Source organism: Oncorhynchus mykiss, chromosome 9 (assembly GCF_057628025.1).
Source record: "Oncorhynchus mykiss isolate SJ-2025 chromosome 9, ASM5762802v1, whole genome shotgun sequence".
Classification (NCBI taxonomy): Eukaryota; Metazoa; Chordata; class Actinopteri; order Salmoniformes; family Salmonidae; genus Oncorhynchus; species Oncorhynchus mykiss.
The window spans coordinates 53,313,631-53,339,631 of NC_143030.1; the positions used below are offsets into that span (position 1 = coordinate 53,313,631).

The window sequence follows — 26,001 nt, forward strand, 5'->3', positions numbered from 1 at the left end:
TTTGTGTGTGCAGTTTGGGGAATTGTGTGTAGAGTTTTGAAAAAAAGGAGACGGTTTTGAAAACTCATGTAAGCGGTTGGAAAAAACTAATACTTAGTTGATATGGGGTGCATTCTGGAAATTACTACTGAAATATAAGAATACAAGGTGAAAGGAATTTAAAGCGTAGATTACTGTCTATTATTCATCAACCAAAGCTATTGTGAACAAGCACTGTCATGCTGCTCATTTGGATTAAATGATTTTACCCTCAATCCTGATATTATGATTTTACAGAACATAAATGGAGCCCACATGAAAGCTTGATAAATATATTTAACATTTATAGATACAACACAGTATACTGTGTAATCTAAATGTGACATTCTGGGGGTCAAAGAAAGAGGTTTGAGAGCATTTAGTGCACATTTATTAGAGGATACTTGGATCACAAATTAAATACTTTATTTGAATCCACCAATCAAATGTACAAAAAAAGGATCCAAGCACATTTCAAAGTTCCCTGTGTGAATGGCACTCAAAGGGTACAGAAAGCATCTCCATCTCCAAACAGCTAGGCTGCCCATGACAACTGAAACAGCAGTACCTAGACGACTGCTTTGCCATAGTTTTTGTCAGGCCTGTAATCTGGAGGCCACACACTGGAAGCCTGTGTACATGGCCGAGACTGCTAAATATCACGCACACACACACACTGTAACAGAAGTGCTCCCAGGGGAGACAGTAAGGCAATGTAACATTTTCAGACTTCTGTAGCAAAATATTATACTTTATTGAATTCACTACTTGAATTCACTACTAGAAAACAAGGTGGTCTCAGTTTGTGTGTGTGGGGGGGTGGGGGGGGGGGGTGAAAAGACATGCAGGCTCGTGAACAGATTGTTCATTCGAATCCAGACCATAACTAATAAGAACTGCATCAAGTGCAAACACATGAATCCACGAATGATTCACTATTTGTCTTTTTGAAGATTGGTGTTTCCCTTTAAGAACCAAAGTAGCACCACGCATCAGCTTTCATCAATGTGCTTGTCTTTCCTCACGCCGCTGCTCTCAAACGGATCTCATGCATCTCAGACCAGCCCCGTGCACGCGAGCAAAGGCACACCGCTCTGGCGGAGTCCTAACCAGAGACTGGAATCGCGGTGTAATCAAGAAAGGAGGCGGTATCTCCGGTGTAACGATGGAACTGTAAAATAAATACGGAAGGGGGAAACAGGTAAACCTCAATCTTTTTAGATTCAAGACGTTGTAGCCTAATGTCATTTGGCTTAACTGTAATTTTGCAAAGGATGCTCAACATGAGCCACTGTGAATAAGTAAGAATGGATTATTCTAGAAATTGAGACATGCAGGGGGAGCTGCAAGATATAGCGAAACCTAAAATATGATTTTGTTTATAAAGAGTTACGCACGCACATATAGCACATATCAGATGTCATGATGATGATGATGGTTGTTGTTGATGTTTGTGTGTGTGTGTGTGTGTGTGTGTGTGTCGCTGTCCAGCAGGAGCCTGCTGTTCCAAGGGTGCACCGCAGATGTTTGTGTATAATGTCATCTTTCGGTATACGTTCGCGGTAGCGGTAGGCTATTCTTTGGCCAGGTGATCACAACCATTACAAATTACACGTCGATTTTTTGCGAATTGGCTTGATACATTATTAGGCTATTGCCGCAATGTATTTGGTAAGCTTTTGATAGAGATGACGCATATGGAGGGCGGGTTCATTAAGCGTTGGGAAAATGCACAATAGTCTCAAACCAAACAAACACCTGCCATGTTGGTACCCTATATCGTGACTGGTCTTCTGGCATGCAATTCGACCTTGCAGCAGTTTGCTATTTTCAGTAAAACAGTCAATCTGACGGCATATGTCAGAAATATAACCATCTGTCTTGTAAAAGAGCTCTTGACTTTGTGTTTGTTGGTTACTGGGGATTTTAGATTGTAGGTAGCATACCCTACTCACACTCTCTCCAAATGTCCTCTAGAAATATATGTTGTTTTTCCAGGAATCTGCAGTGGTTCAGCTTTGCATTATAGATATAGGCCTAAGTGTGTATTTACGGTCTTTGCCTATGGGTTTCAAAGGCCCGGTTCTGCCCAATTGAGAGCACATGCACCCCACATTGCCTGGTCCCACAACAACACCTAGATCAGCCTTTTTCTCTAGCCGCCTCCTCTTTAGTGTTTGCAGATTGTAGAGGACTGTCACCAGACTGATGTCAGCAAACTGGCCATTGCTCCACCTAAATCAGGCATGTCTAATTTTCGGTCTTCAACTAGATTCAGGGGGCCGCACTGAAAATTGGTTGATACATTTTAAAGTATACTGAGTTTGTTTCCACCCCAAAGGAATTTTTTGGTAAAAACATATTTTTGGTATTATCATTTCTTTACACAATCCACCCACTGCCCGGATTGAACCCCCTCATGGGTCGGCTCTGGCCCGCAGGCCGTATGTTTGACACCCCTGACGGGTTCCGGCGCCGACAGTGATGGCCGCCTCGCTTCGCGTTCCTAGGAAACTATGCAGTTTTTAGTTTTTTTACGTGTTATTTCTTACATTAGTACCCCAGGTCATCTTAGGTTTCATTACATACAGTCGAGAAGAACTACTGAATATAAGATCAGCATCAACTCACCATCAGTACGACCAAGAATATGTTTTTCGCGACGCGGATCCTGTGTTCTGCCTTACAAACAGGACAACGGAGTGGATCCTATGCAGCGACCCAAAAAAACGACTCCGAAAGAGAGGGAAACGAGGCGGTCTTCTGGTCAGACTCCGGAGACGGGCACAGCGCGCACCACTCCCTAGCATTCTTCTTGCCAATGTCCAGTCTCTTGACAACAAGGTTGATGAAATCCGAGCAAGGGTAGCATTCCAGAGGGACATCAGAGACTGTAACGTCCTTTGCTTCACGGAAACGTGGCTTACTGGAGAGACGCTTTCCGAAGCGGTGCAGCCAACAGGTTTCTCCACGCATCGCGCAGACAGGAAAAAACATATTTCTGGTAAAAAGAGGGGCGGGGGCGTATGCCTTATGACTAACGTGACATGGTGCGATGAAAGAAACATACAGGAACTCAAATCCTTCTGTTCACCTGATTTAGAATTCCTCACAATCAAATGTAGACCGCATTATCTACCAAGAGAATTCTCTTCGATTATAATCACAGCCGTATATATCCCCCCCCAAGCAGACACATCGATGGCTCTGAACAAACTTTATTTAACTCTCTGCAAACTGGAAACAATTTATCCGGAGGCTGCATTCATTGTAGCTGGGGATTTTAACAAGGCTAATCTGAAAACAAGACTCCCCAAATTTTATCAGCATATCGATTGCGCAACCAGGGGAGGAAAGACCTTGGACCATTGTTACTCTAACTTCCGCGACGCATATAAGGCCCTGCCCCGCCCCCCTTTCGGAAAAGCTGACCACGACTCCATTTTGTTGATCCCTGCCTACAGACAGAAACTAAAACAAGAGGCTCCCACGCTGAGGTCTGTCCAACGCTGGTCCGACCAAGCTGACTCCACACTCCAAGACTGCTTCCATCACGTGGACTGGGAGATGTTTCGTATTGCGTCAGATAACAACATTGACGAATACGCTGATTCGGTGTGCGAGTTCATTAGAACGTGCGTTGAAGATGTCGTTCCCATAGCAACGATTAAAACATTCCCTAACCAGAAACCGTGGATTGATGGCAGCATTCGTGTGAAACTGAAAGCGCGAACCACTGCTTTTAATCAGGGCAAGGTGTCTGGTAACATGACCGAATACAAACAGTGCAGCTATTCCCTCCGCAAGGCTATCAAACAAGCTAAGCGCCAGTACAGAGACAAAGTAGAATCTCAATTCAACGGCTCAGACACAAGAGGCATGTGGCAGGGTCTACAGTCAATCACGGACTACAGGAAGAAACCCAGCCCAGTCACGGACCAGGATGTCTTGCTCCCAGGCAGACTAAATAACTTTTTTGCCCGCTTTGAGGACAATACAGTGCCACTGACACGGCCTGCAACGAAAACATGCGGTCTCTCCTTCACTGCAGCCGAGGTGAGTAAGACATTTAAACGTGTTAACCCTCGCAAGGCTGCAGGCCCAGATGGCATCCCCAGCCGCGCCCTCAGAGCATGCGCAGACCAGCTGGCCGGTGTGTTTACGGACATATTCAATCAATCCCTATACCAGTCTGCTGTTCCCACATGCTTCAAGAGGGCCACCATTGTTCCTGTTCCCAAGAAAGCTAAGGTAACTGAGCTAAATGACTACCGCCCCGTAGCACTCACATCCGTCATCATGAAGTGCTTTGAGAGACTAGTCAAGGACCATATCACCTCCACCCTACCTGACACCCTAGACCCACTCCAATTTGCTTACCGCCCAAATAGGTCCACAGACGATGCAATCTCAACCACACTGCACACTGCCCTAACCCATCTGGACAAGAGGAATACCTATGTGAGAATGCTGTTCATCGACTACAGCTCGGCATTCAACACCATAGTACCCTCCAAGCTCGTCATCAAGCTCGAGACCCTGGGTCTCGACCCCGCCCTGTGCAACTGGGTACTGGACTTCCTGACGGGCCGCCCCCAGGTGGTGAGGGTAGGCAACAACATCTCCTCCCCGCTGATCCTCAACACTGGAGCCCCACAAGGTTGCGTTCTGAGCCCTCTCCTGTACTCCCTGTTCACCCACGACTGCGTGGCCACGCACGCCTCCAACTCAATCATCAAGTTTGCGGACGACACAACAGTGGTAGGCTTGATTACCAACAACGATGAGACGGCCTACAGGGAGGAGGTGAGGGCCCTCGGAGTGTGGTGTCAGGAAAACAACCTCACACTCAACGTCAACAAAACTAAGGAGATGATTGTGGACTTCAGGAAACAGCAGAGGGAACACCCCCCTATCCACATCGATGGAACAGTAGTGGAGAGGGTAGCAAGTTTTAAGTTCCTCGGCATACACATCACAGACAAACTGAATTGGTCCACTCACACAGACAGCATCGTGAAGAAGGCGCAGCAGCGCCTCTTCAACCTCAGGAGGCTGAAGAAATTCGGCTTGTCACCAAAAGCACTCACAAACTTCTACAGATGCACAATCGAGAGCATCCTGGCGGGCTGTATCACCGCCTGGTATGGCAACTGCACCGCCCTCAACCGTAAGGCTCTCCAGAGGGTAGTGAGGTCTGCACAACGCATCACCGGGGGCAAACTACCTGCCCTCCAGGACACCTACACCACCCGATGTCACAGGAAGGCCATAAAGATCATCAAGGACATCAACCACCCGAGCCACTGCCTGTTCACCCCGCTATCATCCAGAAGGCGAGGTCAGTACAGGTGCATCAAAGCTGGGACCGAGAGACTGAAAAACAGCTTCTATCTCAAGGCCATCAGACTGTTAAACAGCCACCACTAACACTGAGTGGCTGCTGCCAACACACTGACACTGACTCAACTCCAGCCACTTTAATAATGGGAATTGATGGGAAATGATGTAAATATATCACTAGCCACTTTAAACAATGCTACCTTATATAAATGTTACTTACCCTACATTATTCATCTCATATGCATACGTATATACTGTACTCTATATCATCGACGGTATCCTTATGTAATACATGTATCACTAGCCACTTTATACTATACTATGCCACTTTGTTTACATACTCATCTCATTTGTACATACTGTACCCGATACCATCTACTGTATCTTGCCTATACTGCTCTGTACCATCACTCATTCATATATCCTTATGTACATATTCTTTATCCCCTTACACTGTGTACAAGACAGTAGTTTTGGAATTGTTAGTTAGATTACTTGTTATTACTGCATTGTCGGAACTAGAAGCACAAGCATTTCGCTACACTCGCATTAACATCTGCTAACCATGTGTATGTGACAAATAAAATTTGATTTGAATTGATTTGATTTGATTTGATTTATAGCCTTCAGTTGGATAAAGCAAGCCTCTGCCTTATTGAAAAATGAATGCTTTCCATTCAGACGTGCAAATACAAAAGGGGTAGGGGCTAGAGGTTGTTAGGCCTACTGGACCAGGTACCTCAGCTGTATGATCAGCATTTTGGTCAGCAATGACCATTTTGCTGACCATCCCAGTGAACGAATGACCAAGCCAGTATTATATTCGCTAGCTACACACATTCTAATATTCAAATCCCACCCCTGATCTAGCCTGTTACACAGCAGCTCACGTTCTGGAAAATTGGCAGATTGACCATCTCCATGGTGATCACTGTCATAGCATGCTGTTTCCTCTCAGTCCCCATTGTGCAGATCGTTCTCTCCAATTCCTCCTTTCATCTCCTCAGTGGTAAAGTGCTCTTTTTATATGTTTTTAAAAAGTTGAGTTAAGAACACATTCTTATTTACAATGACAGGCTGCATCGACCAAACCCTAACCCGGGCGACGCTGGGCCAAATATGCGCCGCCGTATGGGACTCGCAATCACGGACGGTTGTTATACAGCCTAGAATCGAACCAGGGTCTGTAGTGATGCCTCTAGCACTGAGCTGCAGTGCCTTAGAGCCCTATAGATGAGATAGAGCTAAATAAATAATGTTAATGACGTTGTCATATCCTCAATCTAAGTTTGTACCGACAGATGTGGCCTATTGAATAGCATATCAATATAGAATATGCATAAAAACATCTGCCTATGCTCACACATATTGTCTCAATATATTTATTTTTTATTTTTAATAACCTCAAACATCAAGTTAGGCATACCTAATTTCAAAATAGGCCGTCATCACTGTCAATCTTATTGGAATTAGTGTTTTGTGAGCAAATAAGAGCAGATGGTGGTAACAAGCTATTAGCCTATCTTGAATTTTGAATCAAAGCATATATCCTGCCTCGTGGTGTGCTATATTGAGTTTTGGCGCATGAGAAAAAGACTACTCAGCTTCAGCTAACCCTCTTAAAATCTCATTAGAAATGAGGTGTTTTTGGTGTAACGTAATAGGCCTGCTATGCTGTGCTATTATATTCGGTTCTGTTATGTAAAATGCAAATGAATCATTATGTGATATTGCGAGACATTGATTCAGCTTTGATCTAATTTTACTAAACGAGCACCATTGTGAGAAGTGATAATCTTCTATTTGTAATAAAGTGATGAGTAGGACTATTGAGCGTAGGCAACAGATCTAGATGAGTGTTATTTTAAGCGATTGGAACACCCTTCATGGTTCTAAAAGGACAGCACCAGGATCGCACAGTGATGTTAAAGGGACATTTTAAAAAACCTGCTAACTTCATATTCCTCATCTCCAGCACCATCCCAACATCAACATATGTGAAAATGGCACGTTTCTATGTCTAGTAGTAAAAAAGATAGAGGAAGATGATGTTTCCAATGACATCATCAACCAGTTAGTAGGCAATGCCTACTCATGATTGGTTCAAATCACATGATGCACAACGATGTCATTGGAAACACTTCCTTTATCGTTTTTTCCATTAGACAAAGAAACGCACCATTTTCACATATGTTGGGGTGATGCTGGAGATGATGAATATGAAGTTGACATTTTTTTAAGTCCTTTTAAAGAATTTGAACCAACTTCGGTTGCTGACGGATAACTGAAGGATAGCTCTGCCATTCGGCCAGTTTAGGAAAAACAAAAACTATCATTTGCTGTATAGCTTAATAGTCCTACGACTACATGGTACAGCTATTTGTAGGCTATAGCCTAATGTAAATACATATAGCTTAATATCATTGCACTGTTTGCGAGGAGAGCTTTAGTTGTGAATAGGCATTTCATTGTATTGTGTAGTTTACACTACACTGTATCATAAATAAACTTTGATTTGATTAGCTTGAACACATGGTTTCAATATAGGCCTTCCCTATTACAGAATACAATAAAACAGAGGTGAACTATCAATTCATATAATTGATTTACATAGATTAAACATGCTATCAAATCAATTGACCAAGTAGTGAACATAAATCATTGCTAAGCTAAGTAGAATTGCAGGAAATTTGTTTTAAAACAGCCAAATAATCAAGATTTTGGTGTGGTTTATTCATGCATCTCAATAAACACATTATTACCTCCAACTTGTCCCAATTCGTATTTCCAATTGCCCACCCTGACATACCAAACTAGAATAGGCCCTATGTCTCAACCAATATCCAATGTAGGTTAAATATTCCAAACTGGGCTACAACAATGTCCAGTGAGGGTCAGGCTCCTTGGACTTTGCGGTGGCCACTCTGGTTTAGGTGTCCGCGGTAGAATGGTGTCGTAACCAAGGGGTCACGTATTGCTCTGGTTCCACTGTGCAAGAGAACGTCCGTGGAGTTTTATGAACATCAAGGCAGACGCACAGTGAATTTGTTTCCTCGATCTCGTTGGTGTGATGATAATGTCGCTGAACTCCCTCACACTCTGCTGAGCAGTAGATTTTTTTTAATCAACGTTCGGATTTGGCCGACGGGCCTCCGCAGTTCACACACGCAGCCTATAGTTCTTCATCATTTCCACCACCACCAGAGAGAAGACAGGGAAGAAACCACCATTTACCTACCTCTAGGCTGCTATACATATTTATTTGGGTTGTCATTCTATCGCTCGTAATGGAATTTTTGTGGTAACTAAATATCATTTATTTAGAATTCATCAGAATTAATTTTCCGGAAATAGTTTTACCAGCTCTGCTGGTAAATTTAAAAAGTGAGGGAAATTTAGAAATTTAAAAAGTACTCAAATTTAAAAAGTGAGGGAGCGCCGCTGCACAACCATCCGGCAGCACTACAACCCTGCTCCTTCTAGACCCATAAGCCCCTTTGCTAGTCCACATGCAGTTTTTTTCCCACAGGTCTTATTTTCACAATGTGCTCCTAGCATTCGCCTGGAAACTGCTGACTATAATAACAGCATTTAGCACAAATACTGCAGTGACTCACCAAGACAGTTGTGAAGAGGGCACAACAACACTTTTTCCCCCTCCTGAGACTGAAAAGATTTGGCATGGGTCCCCAGATCCTCAAAAATTTCTACAGGTGCACCATCGAGAGCATCCTGACCAGTTGCATCACCACCTGGTATGGAAACTGCTCGGCATCTGACCGTAAGGCGCTACAGAGGGTAGTGCGTACGGCCCCGTACATCACTGGGGTCAAGCTTCCTACCATCCAGGGCCTATTTACTAGGCGGTGTCAGAGGAAGACCAAACAAGTAATAGACTATTCTCTCGGCTAATGCCTGGCAAGCGGTACCGGAGCGCCATGTCTAGGTCCAAAAGGCTCTTTAACAGCTTCTACCCACAAGCCATAAGACTTGTTGAACAATTAATCAAATGGCCACCTGGACTATTTACATTGACCCCTCCCTACCCCCTTTGTTTTTACACTGCTGCTACTCGCTGTTTTTTTCTATGCATAGACACTTTACCCCTACCTACATGTACAAATTACCTCGACTAACCTAACCTGCACATTCACTCGGTACCGGTACCCCCTGTATATAGCTTTGTTATTGTTATTTTGTTTTTATTTGTTTTTATTTCATTTTTTACTTTAGTTTATTTAGTAAATATTTTCTTAACTCTATTTCTTGAACTACCTTTTTGGGCTTGTAAGTAAGCATTTCACGATAAGGTCTACACCTGCATGTGACAAATAAAATGTGATTTGATTCAACTCCAGGAAAGGGGATGACATTTCATGCTAAATTATAGCAGTCCAAATTACTGACAGATGGTTGACTTCATAATCATTATATGATGGATTCTTTGGTCTTTGTTTCAGTGGGGATTTGCATGCAATGATATCCAACTATAATGCAAACATGCTGAAGGGCAAAATGATGTCATCTGCGCCGGTGACCCTCTGTCATATACTGTACTACTCTAACCACTGAACCACACTCATAGTATCTGGAAGTTCTGCATTTGTGGATCCAGATTCCAAATAAATAATGAAGAAGTCAATTTTTCTCTAATATTTACAATTCTAAAGTTTGATAAAAGTTAATATGTCTGAAATGGGCTAGCAAACAGAGTTTCTAGTTAGGGGAGCCTTCCCTACCAGACTTCTTCCCTCCTGGATAAGCCTACTTTGTCATTACTCCTGTGAGTCAGTCGCTGTCCACAGTCCATGTGCTTGAACTCCGGAATTCTGATCCTATAGCTGTCCATGGTGCTGAACAGCTGATCGCTACTATTATCACTTATTTCACAGTATTTCACAGTATTCCAGATTTGTTACTTTTCCTGTGAACCTGTCTTTTTGGATCAGCAGGGTTTCTAGAAGTCCTGATAAGATCAGACTTCTCATGGAAAAGTATCTCTGGTCAGTTAGGGGCAGAATGCTGCTGTTACTGGTTTTCATGACCTTTCTTGAGAGCATTCAAATTGAAGGACTAAGCCTGGACCCTATAGATTAGAGCAAATCATGGTTTGCAATACAAATGTTGGCTGTGACTCATCTGCTTAGGATCTTCTCCTCTGTCCAATTGTTGGAATTTCCTTCTCCAAACCAAAGTCTTTTGGGTGATTTCAAAACACAACCTACGTAAAGAAATGAAATAAACACATATGGATGTTAAATAGGCATATAATGTAATTACAGTGTAGGTATACATTGTTACATAGCCTGCTTACTAAAACCATAATTCAAGGGGGAGGTATATTTGAAGTATATTTATACATTTTGAAATAGAACAATGTAAACTAAGAACATGCTAATTCCTGAACATCTTTACAAAGATGGCAACACAGTTAAATATTGCATGTGGCTGCATTTGTTATTATGATCTTTGTCAAATCAAAATGACTGTTTATTGGTTGAGTACACCGATTTGCAGATGTTATTGCAGTTGCAGCCAAATGCTTGTGTTTACAGCTCCAACAGTGCAGTAATAATCCAGAAAATGTTTTTTTTTTTAAAAGTTATATTGGATGAGCCATTACTAGAAGACAGTGCATTCGAAAAGTATTCAGACCCCTAGAAGTTTTACACATTTTGGTACGTTTTTCCCCTCATCAATGTACACACAATACCCCATAATGACATAGCAATAACAGGGTTTTAGAAATGTTATCCAAAACTGAAATATCACATTTACATAAGTATTCAGACCCTTTACTCAGTACTTTGTTGAAGCACCTTTGGTAGCGATTACAGCCTCGATTCTTATTGGGTATGATGCTACAAGCTTGGCACACCTGTATTTGGGGAGTTTCTCCCATTCTTCTCTGCAGATCCTCTCAAGCTCTGTCAGGTTGGATGGGGAGCGTCGATGCACATTTTCAGGTTTCTCCAAAGATGTTCAATCGGGTTCAAGTCCGGGCTCTGGCCGGGGCCACTCAAGGACATTCTGAGACTTGTCCCGAAGCCACTTTTGCATTGTCTTAGGCTGTGTGCTTAGGGTCGTTGTCCTGTGGGAAGGAGAAACATCTCTCCACACAGTTGAAGAAACATCTCAAGGATAATCAATGGAAACAGGATACACCTGGGCTCCATTTCAAGTCTCAATTTGAAGGGTCTGAATAGTTATGTAAATACGTTTTTTGTTGTTGACATTTCTAAACACCTGGGGTATCTGATGAGGGGATACAAAATATAACATTTTAGAATAAGGCTGTAACATAACAAAAAGTGAAGGAGTCTGTATATTCCAAATGCACTGTCTACATATAAAATGGGTGAAACAGTATGCAAACACTTGACCAGTGTTCAATGACCAGTGTTCAATGACTCTATGTACTTAGGGAAGCAGTCTCTAAGTTGCAGGGTAGAGTACCGAGTGGTAGCTGGCTAGTAACAGTGACTAAGGTTTAGAGCAGGGTACTGGGCAGAGGCCGGTTAGTGTTGACTGTTTAACAGTCTGATGGCCTGGAGATAGAAGCTGTTTCTCAGCTTTGATGCACCTGTACTGTCTCCGCCTTCAAGATGGTAGCGGGGTGAATAGACTGTGGCTTGGGTGGATGAGGTCCTTGATGATCTTCTTGGCCTTCCTGTGACACCGGGTGCTGTAGAAGTCTTGGAGTGCGGGCAGTGTGCCCCTGTTGATGTGTTAGACTGACCACACCACCCTCTGGAGAGCCCTGCGGTTGCGGACGGTGCAATTGCCGTACCAACAGGATGCGCTCGATATTGCATCTGTAGACGTTTGTGAGGTTCTTAGGAGCCGAGACAAATTTCTTGAGCCTCCGGAGGTCTAAGAGGGGCTGTGGGACTGTTTCAGGTTGTCAGTGATGTGCACGCCAAACGGCTTGAAGCTTTTGACCCTCTCCACCGCAGTCCCGTCAACGTGGATGGGGGCATGCTCTCTCTGCTGTCTCCTGTAGTCCACGATCAGCTTCTTCTTTTGGTTGATGTTAAGGGAGAGGCTATTTTCCTGGCACCAGTCCACCACGGCTCTCACCTCCTCCCTGTATTGTATTGTATTGTATTTTTGTTTTTGCACTGTCTCAATGCACACTCACAGGACTCCACACACTGACACTCCAACACACACACACACACACTCACAGGACTCCACACACTTACACACACTGACACTCCAACACACACACACACACACACACACACACACACACACACACACACACACACACACACACACACACACTCACTCACTCACTCACTTCATTTGTTCATACACACTTAACATGCACACACATTTATACTGACTCTACACACGCACACTCGCATACAATCATCATATACACTACTGCTACTCTATGTATCATATACCCTGGTACCCAGTCACCTTACCCCTATACATATCTACCTCCATCACTCCAGTATCCCTGCACATTGTAAATATGATATTGGAACTGATTCTGTATATAGCTTACTTACTTCTCATGTTCTTCTTATTTGTATTTCTTGTGTGTTTTTGTTCTAGCTTATGTTTTATTTTAGTACTACATTGATATTGCTTACTGCATTGTTGGGTTTTTCAGCTTGCAAAAAGGGTATTTCACTTTATTTGTCGACGTGAAATGAACAACTTAACTTGTAGGCTGTCTCGTAGTTGTTGGTAATCAGGCCTATCTCTGTTGTGACGTCAGCAACCTTGATGATTGAGTTGGAATTTGGAGAAGTGGGTTGTCCCGCAGTCATGGGTGAACAGGGAGTACTGGACAGGGCTGAGCACGCACCCTTGTTGAGGATCAGTGTGGCGGAGGTGTTGTTGCCTACATTCACCACTTGAGGTCAGCCCGTTAGGAAGTCCAGGATCTCGTTGCACAGGTGAGGGGTTCAGACCCAGGGCCCTGAACTTAGTGATGAGCTTGAAGGGCACTATGGTGTTGAAGGCTGAGCTGTAGTCGATGAACAGCATTCTTACGTAGGTGGGATAGGGCAGTGTGCAGTGCAATTGCGATTGCGTCATCCTAGAATCTGTTGGGGCGATATGTGAATAGGCTGTCAGGTAAGGTAGAGGTGATATGGTCTTTAACTAGCCTCTTAAAGCGTTTCATGATGACAGAAGTAGGTGCTATGGGGCGATAGTCATTTAGTTCAGTTCCCTTCGCTTTCTTGGGTCCAGGAAGAGTGGTGGACATCTTGAAGCAAGTGGGGACAACAGACTGGGATATGGAGAGATTGAATATGTCCCTAAACACTCCAGCCAGCTGGTCTGCACATGCTCTGAGGACACAGCTTGGGATGCCATCCGGGCCGGCAGCCTTGCGAGGGTTAATACTCTATCTTAGGTTGGCTACGGAGAACGAGAGTGCACAGTCATGAGCCTCGGGCGCCCATGTCGGCGGCTCTGTTTTCCACAAAGACGGCGAAGAAGGTCTTTAGCTCGTCGGGTAGCTAAAGTGGAGGTGCTCTTGATGCATCTCAGGAGGGGAGTGAGACGGGTGCTGGCTCCTGACATATCCAGATGTTAGTCCAGCAACCTCTCCTCAACCTCTCCTCCCCTCATACTCCCGGGTAAAGGCCCTCTTTTAAGGACACCTCCACTGCCTGGGACGGTGCAGATGATGCTGCAGTTTTCTGACATGAAAGGACATAATGACGATAATGATTTTGATGACGGTGATGTTGTCGCAGTTGTGGTTGTCCCAAAACTAGGCCTTTGGCCTGCTTATGAATGGTTAATGGCTATGATAATGGTACTGCTGATATTATCATTAGTGAGGTATTTATAGATGCCTCTGTGACCCTTTCAGGCCCCTAGGCCTAGGACAATATCTATTTGTTACCTTTGTCCTCCTCTAGATGGCACAGCCTTCGCCTGTGGACCCATCCTGTGAAAGAAGCCTCACAGATCCTCACTGCTCAGTGTTGTGTCAGTTGCAGTGCTCTGCTTCTGGATCCCTCCTTCCCTCTCCTTCTCTCGCTACACTGTTTGGCCTCTTTCGCAGGATTATGTGGATAGTTGGACTGATTGATTAAATGGACAGAGCTCTGCTGCTGTAAGCTGCTCTGCAGTGCAGTGACTAGGCAGGATTTTGAGATTCTTGGTAATGAAATGTTGTCCTGTCTAGAGGCTGACCGATAAATCGGTTGACCGATATTATCGTCTGGTATTAGCCTCTCACTGAAATATTTTATTTCACAGATAAAGCATTGTTGTCGCAGTTGTGGTGCCGAAATTAGGACTTTGGCCTGGTTATGAATGGTTAATGACTATGATAATGGTACTGATGATATTGCCAGTAGTGAGGTAATTATAGATGCCTCTGTGACCCTTTCAGGCCCCTAGGCCTAGTACAATAGCTATTTGTTACCTTTGTCCTCCTCTAGATGGCACAGCCTTCGCCTGTGGACCCATCCTGTGAAAGAAGCCTCATAGATCCTCATAGATCCTTCAACGATTGCCTGAGTAGGGCGATCTACGAGCTGCTCATTGAACATCATTCAGTGGCGATATTACACGGCGTGAGAGAGTGGACATGGTGGTTTGACGGTGAGTAGCTAGACACAGCCGGCGACAGCATATTTGAACAAGTAAATCATCAAAAGTACACTTCAGCAAGCAAGCAGCCCTGTCCTGATCATATGCTTACTTAGTTAACGTTATCTGACTAGCTAGCCAGCAAGATAGTTAGGCTAGCTAGCGAGCTAGCAATCTGTGCTACTTTTGTGCGAATACTGGACGGGCGCGAAAGTAAACACTGACCCATCCTTGGTGCAAAAATAACACAGTGAAATACAGACGCTGATATCTAGTGGTGATATTACAAACTGCATCTTACTACATTTCAGCTGCATAGTTTGTGAAGTTGTCGACGTTGTAGTTTCAGATTTACTTTGAGACTAAGTTTCATTCATTCAGCCCTCCTTGTTTATTAGTGTGCTTGTGGCGCTTCAACACAAACACTTCTGCATTCTTATCCACTGCCTTAGACACATGTTTAAGTTGTACCTAAGAAGGTAAACTGAACACGTGTTTGTATTTCTATAGAGGAGATCGTTGCCTTTTGGTGGTTATCATGTAAACCAAAAACGAAATGTTCTTAAATAATGTTAATTTTAATATTTAGTCAAGAAATCATAATTTTTAGTATTTGTTGACCTTTTTGGAGCAGAATTTATGGAGAAAAAAAGTATGTTTTTCATTGGGCATACCTGGAACCAGTTACAAGTTCTGCATTGGAGCTGTTGTGTCCTGTGCAGTCATATTGTCGGTGCTGAACCTTGCCTGTAGGATTGTAGAAGAGATGGGGGTCCTTCTTAAAGTTGTTTTGATAATTTGGTTAGGAGTATACTATCCTCTCACACATTTATCAATTTTGTCAGTGTGATAATAATGTTAGTATTTGTCGCATTATGAGTTCTGGGCTGAGGCTGTGAGTGCATGGGGCCATTTCCCTAGCTTCTAACTGAGCGGGGTGGCCTGATAAGAGAGTGTGAGTCATAAGCTGCTGCAAACCGACTCATATATCTATTATTTAACTAACTCGGTGGATAATTATTCCACTGTGTTGTTCATGGGGAATGGGAGGACATCTAGGGCCTTGGATACTGTACATACTGTTACAAGATACATTGCTGTCAAAGTATTCATACCCCTTGACTTATTTCACATTTTGTTGTGTTAGACTACATTCAACATGGATTCAATATAATTTTTATATATAATTATAATATAATTATAATAATATATAATATAATTTTTTCTGACCCATCTACACACAATACCACATAAGTGAACATATGTTTTTAGAAATGTTAGCAAATGTATTGAAAGTGAAATCCAGAAATATCCAATTTACATAAGTATTCACCTTTGACAGTGATTACAGCTGTGAGTCTTTCTGGGTAAGTCTCTAAGAGCTTTGCACACCTGGATTGTGCTACATTTACATTTATTTCAGAATTCTTCAAGCTCTGTCAAATTGGTTGTTGATCATTGCTAGACGAACATTTTCAGGTCATTGCCATAGATTTCCAAGTAGATTTAAGTCTGAACTGTAACTCGGTCACTCAGGAACATTCAATGTTGTCTTGTTAAGCAACTGCAGTGTAGATTTGGTCTTGTGTTTTATGTTATTGTCCTGCTGAAAGGTGAATTCATCTCCCAGTGTCTGGCGGAAAGCAGACTGAACCAGGTTTTCCTCTAGGATTTTGTCTATGCTTTCCTCCATTACATTTATTATTTATCCTGGAAAAACTCCCCAGTCCTTAACAATTACAAGCATACCCATAATATGATGCAGCCACCACCATGCTTGAAAATATTAACAGTGGTACTCAAACAGGATGCATGTTTTGAAATATTTCTGACTGTGAGTCAGAATCCCAGAGATTTTCACTGTTTCTTGTTCAAACACATTAATATACGCATGTTTGTAGCTCAGCAGTATACACTTTTAACACACTTCTCAGACTCTCACTTGACGTACAGCAACATACATACTAGTGAGTGACGCAGGAAAGACACACTCTCGTATCTTTCTTCCTTTAACACGTGCTACAGTGTCCTGTACATGGAATTCCTGGGTGTATATGAGATTAGTCAAGGTCACCTTTCCTTGAGAGAGCAGGGACATTCTGTTTCCGGTGTGTGAGCGTGTGGATGAGCGAGAGACCATGCTGAGGTGTGACAGTGTGTGCATGTGCGACTGTACCGGTGTGTGCGTGATATACATAACCATGGGGTGTGTGTGTGTCCAAGGTGTTAGATTCCATCAAGGATGTAAAGAGCTTTTACTGTGACTCCCACAAAGGTGCAAATTTATACAGGCGGTCACTACAGATGCTAGACATGAGAAGGATAGATAAGCATATGAGGCTTGATGGTAGATTAAGGTTTTCCCTACTTCTCTGTGTAGCTTCCTCTCTCGCTCACACTCCATATCTGCCCTCCCTTTCTCCCTCTCTTCCCCCTCTGTCCACATGTCTCTGTCCCCCTCTGTCCACATGTCTCTGTCCACATGTCTTTGTCCCCCCGGATAGCATATGAACACATCATAAGCCATGGCAAAATGTTTAGAATTACAGGAATTATCTTTAAAACGGCAATATTTTATCTTTGCCCCATGGAAAAATATGTAGAATAATTGGGGGGACCTAATGGTATCTTGCAGGGGGACCTCATGAAATTGCGGTACGTCATTGTCTCTCTCATCAGCTTTGAAGCTGCTTGCGAGCTGCTGTACCTGTCTGATGCTGCCCGTACTTTTGGCTGAGGATGGTGTTATATAACAGGGCTTAATAAATCATGTATGAAAGCCTTGTGATGTACACACAGATATACACTTTTAAAAATATATATAGTATGTGGACACCCCTTCAAATTAGTGGTTTCGGCTGTTTCAGCCACACCCGTTGCTGACAGGTGAATAAAATTGAGCGCACAGTCATGCTGTCATGTCCTGACCTTAGTTCCTTTTTTTATGTCTCTATTTTAGATTGGTCAGGGTGTGAGTTGGGGTGGGCATTCTATGTTTTGTTCTGTGTGTTTGGCCTGGTATGGTTCCCAATCAGAGGCAGCTGTCAATCGTTGTCTCTGATTGAGAACCATACTTAGTCAGCCTGTTTTCCCACTATAGGTTGTGGGTAGTTGTTTTCTGTTTTGTGTGTCTTCACCTTACAGAACTGTTTTGTTTCGTTCACTCTCTCTCTTTGTTGTTTTTTGGTTATTTTAGTGTTCAGTTTATTTGTTAAAATTAACATGGACACTTACCACGCTGCGTTTTGGTCTAATCCTTCCTATTCCTCATCCGAGGAGGACACGATCGTTACACATGCAATCTCCACAGACAAACATTGGCAGTAGATTAGCCTTGCTGAAGAGCTCAGTGACTTTAAACGTGGCACCAATGTTCCCTCTAAACTGCACATGTGCTGGACTGCCATGCAGAAGAAATATCAGCTCGCGCAGAGAAGCACGAGATTGAATTTCACTCAATTTAGAGATCTCTTTAGAACTCAATCAACATTTCCCTTTACTGTGGAAATTATGATCGAATCAACACAATATTAGTCACTTTCAATGTAAAATACTGAAACAAAGCAAACAATGCCAGACTTAGTATGCAAAACTAACTATACAAGAGATTTTGTTAAAGGCAGAACGCATCGGATTAGGATTCTATTGCATTGACAGGCACGACTCAGACCCGTACTCTACACAGACCAGTGCGCCATAACCAATCAGAGCTGAAGTAGGCCTACTGTATATGCAACTAGACCATTGCCATATATGGATCTGTGTCATTCACTTTGAACTGGACTGTGTTTACAGCATGAGCGGTCGTGAGGAGATGCGCTTGTTTTGAGATCAAAGCTAGAGCTACACGTAGCGACGTGCACATTTGTTCATATCCTTTGCTAGTGAGTTATTTGCCCAGTTATAGACCATTTGTAGTCAGCAATAGAGGAGTGATTGCTTCTTACAAGGGCCCAAAACGTGTGTATTTCTAGATATCTTTGAAAAGTGAGTCAGGTAAAGAGCTTTTTTTGTCTTTAAAGTGGCAGTGTTGTATTTTGAGCTTATTCAAGCCTGTCTAAGTGACCAATAGGCAGAGGGTAGCATAATTTTTCTGCTTCTCTGTAGTAATGGTATAGGAATAATGATGCATTTTATTTTGTAGAGTGGTTTCTTGAATCAAACAACACAACAACATTTCCAGTCACCTCCTTGTCTGAAGGACAAGTGGATGAACAGGTTAATGTCAAGCCCTGCATGTTTTTTTTTACAAAAGTCTCATGGAATGTAGGCCTCAATTGAACACCACACATTGGCTGCTACTGTAGGCTGGACAATAGAACAGCTATTTCCATGTTAAAATGTTATGGGATGCATTTTCTCCATTGTTTTTTATGGTAGGCCAATCTGGTAGGCCTACATTATGATCAAATAGCCACAGTAGCCAACTGCTAAAACGAACTTAAAGCGGGTACAGCCTCAGTGTTCACAGTAAACGCACACCGGAAGTTGTACAGAATGTTTACAACGCTCAAGTTTGCGTTCAGCAGACCATTGTGTGGCACCACCATAGGACGCCATCTTTCCAACAAGTCAGTTTGTCAAAGGTTTGCCCTGCTAGAGCTACCCTGGTCAACTGTGAGTGCTGTTGTTGTGAAGTGGAAACGTGTAGGAGCAACAATGGCTCAGTCACGAAGAGGTAGGCCACACAAGCTCACAGAACGTAACCGCAGAGTGCTGAAGCACGTAAAAATAGTCTGTTTGTTGCAACCCTCACTACCGAGTCACAAACTGCCTCTGAAAGCAACGTCAGCACAACAACTGTTCGTCAGGAGCTTAATGAAATGGGTTTCCATGGCCAAGCAGCCGCACACAAGCCTAAGATTACCATGCGCAACGCACAGCTTCAGCTGGAGTGGTGTAAAGCTGGCCGCCATTGTACTCTGGAGCAGTGGAAACGCATTCTCTGGAGTGATGAATCACGCTTCACCATCTGGCAGTCCAATGGACGAATCTGGGTTGGCGGATGCCAGGAGAACATTACCTGCCCAAATGCATAGTGGCAACTGTAAAGTTTGGTAGAGGAGGAATAATGGTCAGGGGCTGTTTTTCTTTTTCGATCTAGGCCCCTCAGTTCCAGTGACGGGAAATCTTAACGCTACATTATGCAATGACATTGTAGACGATACTGTGCTACCAACTTTGTAGCAACAGATTGGGGTAGGCCCTGTCCTGTTTCAGCATGACAAAGCATGCATGGGGGCATTGTCCGGCACCGACAGAGATGGCCGCCTCGCTTCGCATTCTTAGGAAACTATGCAGTATTTTTTTTTTTTTTAATGTATTATTTTTTACACTGTTACCCCAGGAAATCTAAAGTCTTATTACATACAGCCAGGAGGAACTATTGGATATAAATGAATGTTCCAACATGTAGTGGAAAGCCAGAAGAGTGGGCTTTTATAGCAGCAAAACGGAGACCAAGTCCATATTAATGCCCATGATTTTGGAATGAGATGATCGACAAGAAGGTGTCCACATACTTTTGGTCAAATAGTGTAGGATTTTAGTTTGAGCCAGTTTGCTACAGCAGGAAAATAATCCTGCAGCAACAGGAAATGTCAATTATTATGTGGATTATAATTAATGGACATTTTTTGGGGGGGTTGGTATGAAAAATGTAAGGGAAAATCAAGTCTGAAATTTCAAAGTGGAAATTACAAACTTCAGAAGCCTTTTTTGAAAACTCAAGTACACACGTTTTTAATTTCCTGCATTGCAGGACAATTAATATCCGACATCTGTAGTAGGAAGTATTGCCTCTGCCTCCCTCCCAGTCTACCTGCTCCCGTCAGACTAGGGATAGGTCTAGGCTGTATCAGAGAGGAAGAAGATAGGAAAGGCTTTTCCAACATTCCACAGAGTTCCTATTGTTATCTTTGCTCTATTATTTTGTGTGTGTGTGTGTGTGTGTGTGTGTGTGTGTGTGTGTGTGTGTGTGTGTGTGTGTGTGTGTGTGTGTGTGTGTGTGTGTGTGTGTGTGTGTGTGTGTTTATTTCCATATTTAATCATGTTTTCCACATCAGAAGGCCTTGATTGCCCCAGAGGGTTTGATGTTGCTTAGTGACAGCCATTAACAGGGAAGCCATCATGGACACAGGTGTGTCTTCCTTCTGGGTGGCACTGATTCATTTCTTCCTTTGTTTCTACGGTCTTTGATTGTTCTTTGTCTGTTGTTTTCATATCAGCTTTACTTTTATAGGGCTACTCTTATTTACACAACACATGAATGGATGAAATAGCGATTTGTAGTTCTCTATTGAATGCCACGTAATTAACATGTGATAGAAGGACCTTGTTAGAGCAATGCTTAGTGCAACAGATAATTCAAATATACAGTGCCTTGCGAAAGTATTCGGCCCCCTTGAACTTTGCGACCTTTTGCCATATTTCAGGCTTCAAACATAAAGATATAAAACTGTATTTTTTTTGTGAAGAATCAACAACAAGTGGGACACAATCATGAAGTGGAACGACATTTATTGGATATTTCAAACTTTTTTAACAAATCAAAAACGGAATAATTGGGCGTGCAAAATTATTCAGCCCCCTTAAGTTAATACTTTGTAGCGCCACCTTTTGCTGCGATTACAGCTGTAAGTCGCTTGGGGTATGTCTCTATCAGTTTTGCACATCGAGAAATTTTTTCCCATTCCTCCTTGCAAAACAGCTCGAGCTCAGTGAGGTTGGATGGAGAGCATTTGTGAACAGCAGTTTTCAGTTCTTTCCACAGATTCTCGATTGGATTCAGGTCTGGACTTTGACTTGGCCATTCTAACACCTGGATATGTTTATTTTTGAACCATTCCATTGTAGATTTTGCTTTATGTTTTGGATCATTGTCTTGTTGGAAGACAAATCTCCGTCCCAGTCTCAGGTCTTTTGCAGACTTCATCAGGTTTTCTTCCAGAATGGTCCTGTATTTGGCTCCATCCATCTTCCCATCAATTTTAACCATCTTCCATGTCCCTGCTGAAGAAAAGCAGGCCCAAACCATGATGCTGCCACCACCATGTTTGACAGTGGGGATGGTGTGTTCAGGGTGATGAGCTGTGTTGCTTTTACGCCAAACATAACGTTTTGCATTGTTGCCAAAAGTTCAATTTTGGTTTCATCTGACCAGAGCACCTTCTTCCACATGTTTGGTGTGTCTCACAGGTGGCTTGTGGCAAACTTTAAACAACACTTTTTATGGATATCTTTAAGAAATGGCTTTCTTCTTGCCACTCTTCCATAAAGGCCAGATTTGTGCAATATACGATTGCTGTCCTATGGACAGAGTCTCCCACCTCAGCTGTAGATCTCTGCAGTTCATCCAGAGTGATCATGGGCCTCTTGGCTGCATCTCTGATCAGTCTTCTCCTTGTATGAGCTGAAAGTTTAGAGGGACGGCCAGGTCTTGGTAGATTTGCAGTGGTCTGATACTCCTTCCATTTCAATATTATCGCTTTCACAGTGCTCCTTGGGATGTTTAAAGCTTGGGAAATCTTTTTGTATCCAAATCCGGCTTTAAACGTCTTCACAACAGTATCTCGGACCTGCCTGGTGTGTTCCTTGTTCTTCATGATGCTCTCTGCGCTTTTAACGGACCTCTGAGACTATCACAGTGCAGGTGCATTTATACAGAGACTTGATTACACACAGGTGGATTGTATTTATCATCATTAGTCATTTAGGTCAACATTGGATCATTCAGAGATCCTCACTGAACTTCTGGAGAGAGTTTGCTGCACTGAAAGTAAAGGGGCTGAATAATTTTGCACGCCCAATTTTTCAGTTTTTGATTTGTTAAAAAAGTTTGAAATATCCAATAAATGTCGTTCCACTTCATGATTGTGTCCCACTTGTTGTTGATTCTTCACAAAAAAAATACAGTTTTATATCTTTATGTTTGAAGCCTGAAATGTGGCAAAAGGTCGCAAAGTTCAAGGGGGCCGAATACTTTCGCAAGGCACTGTATCACATCAGAGCATTAGGCCAGTAACCAAAAGGTCACTCGTTTGAATCTCCGAGTCAACTTGGGGAAAAATCAGTCACTGTGCCTTTGAGCATGGCACTTAACCTGAATTGCTCCTGTAAGTTGGATAAGAGCATCTGCAAAAAAAAAAATGTTTTTTACATTTATTTAACTAGTTAAGAACAAATTCTTATTTACAATGACAGCCTACCGGGGAACAGTGGGTTAACTGCCTTGTTCAGGGGCAGAACGACAGATTTTTACCATGTCAGCTCGGGGATTTGATCTAGCAACCATTCGGTTATTAGTCCAACACTCTAACCACTAGGCTACCTGCCACCCCTAAATGACTCAAATGTAATAGAAATGTTTGCGTAACTGCACTGTTTGAGGTAATTACCTAGTTAGGCAGCGGCGTAGGTGAAATTGTTGTCTTCTTTCTATGTTGCGCGCTGCTCTCCTACGTGTGTATTAACTGTATTCACAAGAGTTAACAGCTGTTTCAACCAGGCTATGTCACACTCTGTGGGTGTTTATAGGGTTATCAGTGATGAGGTGAGGTGATAACCAGCTGGGTCTCTCTCTGTAACAGTCTCTCTGTCTCTCTGTAACAGTCTCTCTGTATCTCTGTAGCAGTCTCTCTGTCCCTCTGTATCTCAGTCTCTCAGTCTCTCTGTAGCAGTCTCTCAGTCTCTCTGTAGCAGTCTCTCTAGCTGTCTCTGTCTCTCTGTAGCAGTCTCTGTCTCTCTGTCTCTCTGTAGCAGTCTCTGTCTCTTTGTCTCTCTGTAGCAGTCTCTCAGTCTCTCTGTAACAGTCTCTCTGTCTCTCTGTAACAGTCTCTCTGTATCTCTGTAGCAGTCTCTCTGTCTCTCTGTCCCTCTGTATCTCAGTCTCTCAGTCTCTCTGTCGCAGTCTCTCTGTCTCTCTGTAGCAGTCTCTCAGTCCCTTAGTCTCTCTGTCTCTCTGTATCAGTCTCTCTGTAGCAGTCTCTCTGTAGCAGTCTCTCTGTCTCTCTGTAGCAGTCTCTCTGTCTCTGTAGCAGTCTCTCTAGCTGTCTCTCTGTAGCAGTCTCTGTCTCTCTGTCTCTCTGTAGCAGTCTCTGTCTCTTTGTCTCTCTGTAGCAGTCTCTCAGTCTCTCTGTAGCAGTCTCTCTGTCTCTCTGTAGCAGTCTCTCTGTAGCAATCTCTGTCTCTCTAGCAGTCTCTGTCTCTCTCTAGCAGTCTCTCTGTCTCTCTGTAGCAGTCTCTCTGTCTCTCTGTAGCAGTTTCTTTGTAGCAGTCTCTTTGTAGAAGTCTCTCTGTAGCAGTCTCACTTTCTCTGTAGCAGTCTTTCTGTAGCAATGAGACAAGTGTCTGTCTGTCTGTGTCTGTCGCAGTGGACACTGAGTTGGTATCTGTCTCAGGCTGCCTGTCTCTCTGGGTAGCTGGCTGGCTGACTCTTTGTCTGTCTGTCTATTTGACTTGCCTAGTTAAATAAAGGTAAAAAAATAAATAATAATAAATAAATGAATATATAGCATTGCAGGCTGAGTGGGCGTCTGTCTGGCCAGCTGGCTGGCTGGCTGCTGAGGGGTGATTCAACATGGTTACTCACTCTACACTGCAGGGTTGGGACAAACAGTACACTGCTGCCCAACCCTGTCAGGCAAGGACAGAGGAAATGGGGACAACATAAACTACAGCGTAGCGTTGTCTTTGAGAGTCTGAAGGACTGGCTTTTCTCACATAAGGGTAGGGTCATTTTTCATGATCAGAAACGCAAAGCTGAGGGACAGAGGAAAAGTAAAGGAATATGGGAGTGTGTTTTAGGAGAGGGGATGACAGATGAGGAGGAGGTCAAGGAGGTAGCTCTGTGCCCACACAGACAGAAGGATGGGTGGGTTTATGGAGAAGCCTGAGGGAGGTTTAGGGGACAGGCTTATGGTGCACACTTGGCTCCTGAACTCACTAAATCCTGTGTTCTATTATTAATGGGATTAATCCCCTCTTTCCCTTCATGTACTCACTTCATGTACTCTCCCTCATCTACCTCTCCTATCATACCTGCTACCTCCCCAATCAGGTCTGTCTCTCTCAATCATCACTGCTTATCTCCACTGACTGTGCAGGGCCAAGAGGTTATGAGGAATAGACATACTTGGCACATTGTTGACCTTGAGACCCATATCTTATTTTGCAATCGGCATTTGCGCAACATTGCAATATATTTAAACTTGAGCTTTGAAAGCATGTTAATTAGATCGTTTCGAAGGACCGCAACAACTGTCGCAGGGCTTTTCTCACTTAGATTGTTATTTATCACTGAATCAAATCCATAAACCATTTGCTGTTGAAGCACAAACACTGCTCTCTACCGTCTCCGGCCTGTGGCCAGACTAGCAAGTGGTGATTGTCTGACTCTCCCTGCTGCTCTGTCTGGCTGGGCTGATCCCAGATATGGCCATCCCTGGCTCCTGCCAGCTTGTCAGCACAGAGCACGAAGCTGAAACATCTATAGTTATCACCAAGGTAGTCAGCAGGTGTGTGTGCGTGTGTGTGTGTGTGTGTGTGTGCGTGTGTGTGTGTGTGTGTGTGTGTGTGTGTGATTTACTAGTCAAAAGGATAGTAAAACAAGGAAAATGCTCCCACATGAGGACAAAGGCTATTTTAAGTTTAAGGGTTAGAATTAGGGGTTAAGGTTTAGGGAAAATAGGATTTTGAATTTAAATTAATTTTAGCTCCCCACGAGGATAGAAAAACAAAACGTGTGTGTGACCTCACTGACTTATTCATACTTGAAAACAATTGCATGATTTGTTGGTTCAAAACAGTGTGTCATGCCTGGTCCACAGTGACACAGAGTCAGTGCCTGTTTGTGTGTTTGTATAGAACTCACTGTGTTCATTTGTCTGTTTTCCTCTCTCGGGCTGGCTGTCACTGCAGAGCTGAAGCTGCAGAGTGAGAGAGAGACACAGAGATATACGAAAAGAGAGGGTGAGAGAGGCTGTCTGGCTCCATGTCTGCCCCTGCGCCTTCCACCCGGAGGTCTGTGTCAGGCTCACGCAGGTACAGCACCGCATACGCACCTACACATCT

At 43.3% G+C, this 26,001-nt stretch overlaps 1 protein-coding gene across 2 annotated transcripts in view; it reads left to right on the forward strand.

The window, feature by feature from the left end:
* Window positions 1-1,031: 1,031 nt before the first annotated feature.
* Window positions 1,032-26,001, forward strand: part of snphb (syntaphilin b) — a 40,283-nt gene continuing 15,313 nt past the window's right edge. The window contains exons 1-3 of one of the 2 annotated variants that reach the window (XM_090184469.1): window positions 1,076-1,219; window positions 14,781-14,943; window positions 25,849-25,971. In XM_090184469.1, the coding sequence (XP_090040595.1) occupies window positions 25,922-25,971 (50 nt within the window). In that variant the 5' untranslated portion in view covers window positions 1,076-1,219; window positions 14,781-14,943; window positions 25,849-25,921. Of the gene's footprint in view, window positions 1,220-14,780; window positions 14,944-25,848; window positions 25,972-26,001 lie in introns of both variants that reach the window. The other variant, XM_021615978.3, reaches the window with a different exon arrangement.